General features: G+C 37.9%; 1 protein-coding gene across 1 annotated transcript in view; it reads right to left on the bottom strand.

The window, feature by feature from the left end:
• The window catches only part of PIK3R1 (phosphoinositide-3-kinase regulatory subunit 1), a 54,329-nt gene extending 50,650 nt beyond the window's left edge, over positions 1–3,679 (bottom strand). Inside the window, exon 1 of the mRNA XM_005429139.2 lies at positions 3,346–3,679. Coding sequence (XP_005429196.1) covers positions 3,346–3,679 — 334 coding nt within the window. The remainder of the gene's footprint in view (positions 1–3,345) is intronic.
• Positions 3,680–7,955: the final 4,276 nt, after the last annotated feature.

The following is a 7,955-nucleotide window of genomic DNA, read 5'->3' as shown; positions in this document are numbered from 1 at the left end:
GCAGGGGGGGTTTTGTTTTCAGATTGGCTTTTAACATTTAGGAAGCTCCCTGTTTCTAAGACTGACTGCATAAGACACAGGCCTGATGAGCAGCTCTGCCCATGTCACCAGCCTCCTTGACTGCAAAGTGTGTTCAGATGTCTATGAGTAATACAGCATTGTGAGTACGGTCAGCATTGTGCTTAAATACTGCAAATTGTATCTAATACAAAGCAATCTGGATATTGATGATCAAGTGATCAGGCTTAATAAAGACAAGGGGGAAACCATTCAGAGTGAATAATTAAGTATTAAAGAGTATTGAAAATATTAAAAAGTTTTCTTCAAAAAATAAACCTAGGTATATAGCAAATTAATGGAGCTTCTTTGATTATGCACATATATTCTTTGAAATCGCAAGTTTCTGATACTCTTATTCAACATATACGCAACTGGAATGCATACAGAATTCCCTAATTCCCTCTTTGCAGAATTAAAAAAGGATACAGATTACAAATAAATGAGGTACGTTTAAGAAGTTTTAAGTTACAGTTCCCCATTAATTTGTCATCTTAATCCACAGTACTTTCAATTCATCAAGTAGTGAAAATATAAACTTGACTGCATTTGGTCAGGCAAGCTTCACACTACACATTAATTTATTTGAAACACACTCTAAGGATGTAGAGAGAAGTATCACCTTGGGAAGAATCTTTTGGCCTACTGCCCATTACACTGGCTGCTGGACAATGTTAACTGTGCCATTCCCTGCCCCAAATAACATATACAAAAATAGTGAAGCCACCTGAAAATCAAACATATGTTGCTACATTGTTTGTTATCTGAACTGTATTTCTGCCCTCACCTCTGGTTTTACCCTAATTTTGTAGCATTCTGCTAACTTAAAAATTTTACCTTCATTTTGATTTTTATAATACTCTTTCAGTAAATTTCCAAGTCTCCTTCTAGACTTGGAAATTTAAGATTCAAAGTGCTCTCTGCCTTAGATCTCGTCAGAAAAAAAGATCTGTAAAGAGACTACTTATAATTACTTTTCCTAATTTCTTTTAGGAAAGCATACTTTATTTTAACAGTAATTAAGCCTGAAGTTCAAATTTCTATTCAGAAGGGTCTAATCCCTGGTCTTAGGGCATTATGGAGGTGTCTAGCCTCTTATATGAAGCTTAAAATCTTTAATTCAAAACCAGCTATGGGAAGTCTTTTTTTTTTTTGATCAGAAGAAAACAAGGTTGGACTGCAAGCTGATTCTTAAGCATTTTAGAGCACAGCAGGATTATGTGTGCAGGCTTTGAGATGAAGATTCTCAGTTAAATCAGAACATTTTCTTGTTTCCAGTTCCCAGAGTCCCATGGTATTAAAAATAAACACACTGCATGTAAATCGTACTTTGTCTAAAGGCAACGAATATCCCATAGAAGGTTACATATAAGCAGAGCCCCCCAAATCTGTAGCAGAATTTCCCAAAGTAACTCCCAGCAGCTGAAACTCCCATAAATGTCTGTTACACAGTCCTGAGGCAGGCTTGGAAGCAGCAAGATTAACACCAGGACTTCCCAGCGCAGTGTTGTGGCCAGCTCACAGCATGGCGCTCCGAACAGAAGCATCCAGCAAGCATGAGTACAGAAACCAAAGAAGTTACGAAGTGCTACTTTTTAAACCAATAAACATCAAAGCCAGGATGCTGGTTGCTTCACCACAGCATGCACATGTAAAGAATGGGATTTTCTTTCCATTCTCTGCTGCTCAAAATAACATGTCAACTTTGAGGTGTCTATGCAAAAAACCATGTTTCTTCTGCAGTTACATAGGATGGTGATAACTATCTCCACAGGTGGGTTAAGAAAACAGCCAGTGTCATCTGAGCAGCATAAATAATATCCAACAAAAGAATAATCAAAGATGTAATAGCTTTTCTTTTAAAAGGAAATACTCCATTTTCAGAACTATGCCAATGAAAGAGCAAACATGAGGCTCTAACGACTAGCAGTTAAGAGTTCAAGGACTTCAGTAATAGGGACGGTCCAACTTAAAATCCCCTACAGCCCTTCATCCTAACAATGATTTACATCTAGGCACTGCAGACTTGTAAGGAACACCTGCTGCAGTGCTTCAGAACACTGCTATATAAACCACTGCAGATTCACTCTTTATTAAGTCCCCACCAACCTAGAAATGCTTCTGCTTAACTTGGTTGCCACATACATTTTTGTATATTTCTGCCCTTATATTTGCTGGTTATCAGCATAGCTGAATATAAACTTATAAAATGCACAAAGGGATGAAAGTTGATAAACTGATCCCACAAATTTGCAAGTGATGCTGCAAACATTTCTGTACAGGAAGTGTGATGATACTATTCATTACTATGGTGTAATCTGCTGTGAAAATCATGACCACATACTACAACTCTTATTACCTACAGTTAGAAACCCAGAGAATTTACGAAGCATTAGAAGTTGAAGAAATAAAAGCCAGTCTAGACTTCTCCAATAAGCTGTATTCTAAAATGTATGTGGCTTATTGATCTGTAAAACCCAACTATCTGAATGTCAGTAGGTAAAAGAGACAAAATCACTTGGAGGAAGAGTTTTTTGTTTCTTTTGGTTTTTTACCCCAAAGGTTTTCCAACTATAAAAGACAAGACTTGTTTCTTCCCTTAACAGAAGAGTTCTGATAAAATTCCAAGTTGTGCCTAACATACTGTTGCAAATACAGGTTAAAAAGCAACTTAGGAAGGCATTTCCTCTGTTTAACCTTTTTTCATATAAGGATATCTTTTTCTACTGCATGCCATACCCCCAAAATTATAAATCTGAATTTCTCTTTATTATCATTTCACTGTTAATTTTAAAATATTAATTTTTATCTTTAATGCCACAGGTAACCCCCTGTGACCAGAATATATCTTTTGCTGCTAGCAAGAGATTTGTGGTAAGAACACACTTTTATTTAGAATGCACAGTATTGGACTCACCGAGAACTTTCTCAATAGTTTGAGTTTGATGAACCACAAAAGGAAATACTTCCATCAGTTTCTTAGAAACCTAAAATAAATGTTAACTGGCTCATCTTCCACTTAAGGTTTTTCAGTGGAGAATTAGAAGCAGACTTTCTGACCTGTGAGATGTTCCTCACAGTAAGTCACTGGTCCCTGTGCCTGAGACAAACCATACAAAACTACAAACCGTGTGAGCTAAACATTACAATGTAGAAACAATTCTTAATTGACTGAAATGAGCTGTACACTAAAAAAAGCTGACCAGCAGGTGCTATAGACATGAAAGTACACTCAGAACAGACTGTGAAACAAAAATACTTGAAACCATGCACCTTCTGAATACTGACCTTGCTGCTCACTCTCTGATTCAGGTTTTGCAGGACTTGGTGCTACTGGAAGAGGCCGAGGAGGACGAGGCTTTGGAGTGGGGGGAGATATTTTTTTTCTTCCAATGTACTCTACATAAGTTCCTGGGAAATCCCCCCTCTCCCCTGTGGTTTCATTAAAGCCATTCAACCAACCAATTTCCTCAGGCTTTGCTTCTTCCCCTTCACTGAATCCAAGTGCTAGTAAGGTACCTTTATTCACGGTTAATATATCTCCTAAGTGCAAGTCAATATCTTCTTCTCGCTCTTTTTTGTAGTCATATAAAGCTCTGTATTGATATCCCTCAGCACTCATCTTGGCAAATGATTTAACATTCAAAAGTGTTACTAAACAGTATTGAAATGCAATTGTCCAGTTATAGTTTTATGTACAGAGAAATTCAAGATGAATTAAATGGGATGACGAAAATGTCTGTTAAGTAATAAAATCCAAAAGATAATGAAAAAACACAGTCTGCCTTTTCACTGCTGATGTTTTTACCAATGTATTTATTCTTAGTCACTGTCTGTTGCAGAAGTTAAAAGTTCCAGTTCTTCTGTGTCTAGCAATATTCTTCCAATTAATTCTTTTCCTGGGCTTCCCGGCACTTCTTTGTCTTCATACACAAGTTCAGCTGACTCTTTAGCCAGTCACGCTTTCTTCAGACGTATTTGCCACGGACTGCCCACATACCTTAAATATTCTGCCACCAAATGCCGCACACATGCTTTTCCTGGAAAGAGAAGAGAAATATCATGAAGTCATTTCACATTCATTTGACAATTGTGAACTTGGTACTCTACCTCTGATTTAAGCTTTCTGCAACCCTGGCAAAGACTGTGTGCCACACAATAATCCTATGTGACAATAAAATCAAGCAAGAGCACAAAAAACATCTACAGCTAATGTTTGCATTTTTATAAAGGATATATGTCAAATTACTTGAACCAAATTTGCACCCCTGCAGTATGAGGCACACTTCCTTCTCTGTAACTTATGGCTACTGAAAAGCCTCAGGGCGAGAGGGCTAAGCCCTGGAGCAATTCCTCTCCACTCTATTGCAGAATCTAACCTGGTAGCAAGATTTTATATAATCTCCCTGAAGCCAGACAGCCACACCCCTTCTCCACAAAAGGTCCATCAAGACAGGGGAGGAGCTTACTGTAATTAGCATTGACCACTGGGTATCCAGTCTCCTCCTCTTTATGACAAGGGTGAGGATAGGCAACAATCCCCATCCTAAAGCCTGTCTTTCACAAACCTTTTGGAGGAACGTGTCTTCTTGTAATCTGTAGAACCAAAGACTCAAAAGAACTTTTACTTGGTGACTACCGTATTTCCTCTTTTTTAAAGAGGGGCTTTACCACTCCCTCATCTTCCAGATGTTTTTTAATGTGTTTATGTTATAATACTAGAAAAACAATCAGCAACTGAAACAGGCACACCCAGACCACCTAAGCAGCCCTAGCAGGAGTGAAGTATCAGGGTTCAGGCTTAAGTTACATTAAAAGCAAGAGAACACAGGCCTGAACTTTTAGCTGAAGGTTGCCCAACCATAAAGTAAAAGAAAAATATTACTAAAACCCAAATCTATTTAGAGAACAGTTGCTTAAGACATATAGAACAGTGAAAGCTTTCTAAATATTCTTTCAACTGTTACTCATTTTCATCTACTTAAAAAGACAAGCCAAATCATAATTTGAAATGCTATACTGGAAACCAGAAACTACTAACTACACAAAGCTGCACTAAAAGTCCTAAACTACATCTGAATAAAAGATTTGAGAGAGCTGTATAATACCAGCAAGTAAATATTGACTATGTACTATGTAATCAATGTATAGAAAGCCCTTTTTTTTTGTGAAACACTCCCTTTTTACACTGTAAAGAGACATCAGTAGACAGGGCTGGAACAGGGAATATCTGACAGCTCTTTTCCACACCATTTTTTCTAATGCCTCAGTCATCAAGTCCTTTGAAATGTGATTGACAAGCTAAGAAGTGTTTATAGGAACGCATATGGACTTTCTGTGCCAGTGAATAAACCTGATCCCTAATTTGTATGTGGCTCCTCTTCAGCCCATCAGGTCCCTACAGCATGTTGCACAACATCTCTCGTGACAGAACACAGACGAAAATCTTGTGAAGTTCTAGAAGAACTTCCTTATCATCCCTTGCAACCAGTTTTTGTTGTAGGAAAGAATTATGTGAGCCTGAATTAGACTTCCTATTTAAATAAGCTTGCACATAAGTATTTATTTTAACAACTTGCAAATCTATCCACATGTATTAGGCACCCAGCTCCAACCAAAGTTTTAATTAGAGATTTCTGCAGCCACTTCTGAAAAACCAAACTATGTTGCCTACTTGACTGATGCTACCAAATATCACAGACTTTGTAATTAGCATGAATAGTTTCACTAATATTTAATTTTGCCTCTTCTACCAGAGAAAAGTCTACTGACAAAAACTGTGGAAAAAGTACAAGTATCAGTGTACCAACTAAATAGCAGAGAAGCCTTTACAAAAGCATGGATTTCTCCTGTTTCATGTAGCAAGAGAAAAAAAAATGCACTTTCACAGTTTTGATCCAAGCATTATGATTAATACAAACGTTTCCAATCAAAACCAACTATGCACACAGCAAAGGCTGCTAGAAAATTACCACTTTGACTACTTTAAATACTCTGAAATATTTATTTTCTTTTTAAGGAAGGTTCAACAAGTGCTCTGCTACAACTACTTATTTAACTCCTACTGCCTGTGGGCATTTTGGCAGCCAACAAAGTCTTCTAAACACTGCATAATTCAACTGACTTGACCTACTCCTCTGATCTTTTATTATCAAATGTATGATAGCAACTTTATAGCCACATATTTAAAATTAGTACTTCTGTCTCTTATTAATCTCTTGAACATACAGAACTGGAAATGTTGTAGTAGAACTTCTTATGACAATTTTAAAGCATATTTTAAAAAGTCAAGCCGTTAGAAAAACTCAGTGAAGTAATGGTTTCCTCAGATCCAGTTTCCTTGGGGCTCAGAGCTGCAGTACCTGTTCATACTCACTTACCAGCACCACCCTCAGTAGAGAGTACCTGGGATCTGCCCTCCTGATCTATGGTTCATGTACCTGGAGACACTCCTCTGAGTCACCCATTCTGAACTCCTTGGATTTATGCCTTTTTCTATTGTTACTATGTCTAAGGTTCAGGGATGAACTAAGACTCAGAGTTCAAGAGCCTTGCATATAGATCTAACACAGAGACAAACACCAGTTTTCCACACCTGCTCAGTAACACCACAGTGTATGCAAAATGCCCTCTTAGAGTGATAGGCTAAGATTCAGCATAAAAAAAAAAATTCCTTTACTCCAATTGAAATTACACAGTCTCTACATTCAGGCATTTTGACTCAAGCTGACTGGTCCTAAAATATATAGCTTGGACACCATCTTAAATAGATTAAAACAAATAAACCAAACACTTCAGGGAAGAAATACTCCTATATTTGAGATGATTTTATTACTAGATTTCCATTTGGCTGGTAAAATGGAAAAGGAGGAAGAAGTATTGTAAGAGAATCAATGTTCATTTGTTTTTTATTTACGGTCTAAGAGCATGATGCCACTAAAAGATTCCTGAGTGTAGGCAGAATTCCGGTCTCTAAGCAGAATGGTTTACATTGAGCATTTCAGTAGAGATAAAATTTAAAATTCAACAGAAAAACTCGAGACATTCCTACAAATTTAGGTGAAAAACGAAGAGGACATGAAATCTTCCCCTTCACCCTCCCTTTCTTCCCCTGTTAAAAATGACATCTGGCTCCCACTTCACTGGTACCCAAGGGTTTCCTCCCACACAAGCTATCATGTCTTTGGAGCTGGAGAATAAAAACTTCTACACTGCATTTACATGCACAGTGATACCAGAGGGGTGGGCTGGTTACTGGTACAGCATGCCTAGTACAAGATGCAAAGATTTTCTTCACCTTTATATTAACAACCGTATTTCCTTGCACTGCAATCTCTCTTAACAATTTCCAAAAATCCCTAGAGGAATAGTGCCTAACACAAGCTCCCTTCTACTGCAGGATAAGCTTGGTAGATAGAAGAGCTGACTAACATGCTCAGGGGGACACTGAAATAATGAGAATTGTGGGGTAAGCAGGGAAATTTTCTTGGAGACCAAGTCTTCTCCCCACTAGGTGTCTACACACCTGTGACTCAAACTGCAGCTTTCTCTGAAATATGCTCTTCAAGTGGAGACAACCAAGTATCACATTAGAACACTTTTCTGCAAGAAAGTGAGGTCCGTGATGTATCACATTTATACCACTTACAGTCTGAAATAATTATTTTGAATCTGTGGAGATTCTATCACAAATCTCTGAACGAGTCCAAATATATACACATTGAATAAGTACTCCGAGCATTGCACACCATATCTCATTCTGAAACACCTCAAAGACCTTATAAAGGCTGCAAACTATGGGCGAAGGGAGATGATAATTAAAAAACTTAGGAAAGCAGTACAGTCTGAACTTCCGTCCCGTTGAAGAGGCCGGCAGGTTAACCACTCCGGAGCCCCGC

This window comes from Geospiza fortis, unplaced genomic scaffold (genome assembly GCF_000277835.1).
Source record: "Geospiza fortis unplaced genomic scaffold, GeoFor_1.0 scaffold557, whole genome shotgun sequence".
NCBI classification, from domain to species: domain Eukaryota; kingdom Metazoa; phylum Chordata; class Aves; order Passeriformes; family Thraupidae; genus Geospiza; species Geospiza fortis.
The sequence above is the reverse complement of the archived record's forward strand: the minus strand, read 5'-3'. Positions and strand labels throughout refer to the sequence as shown.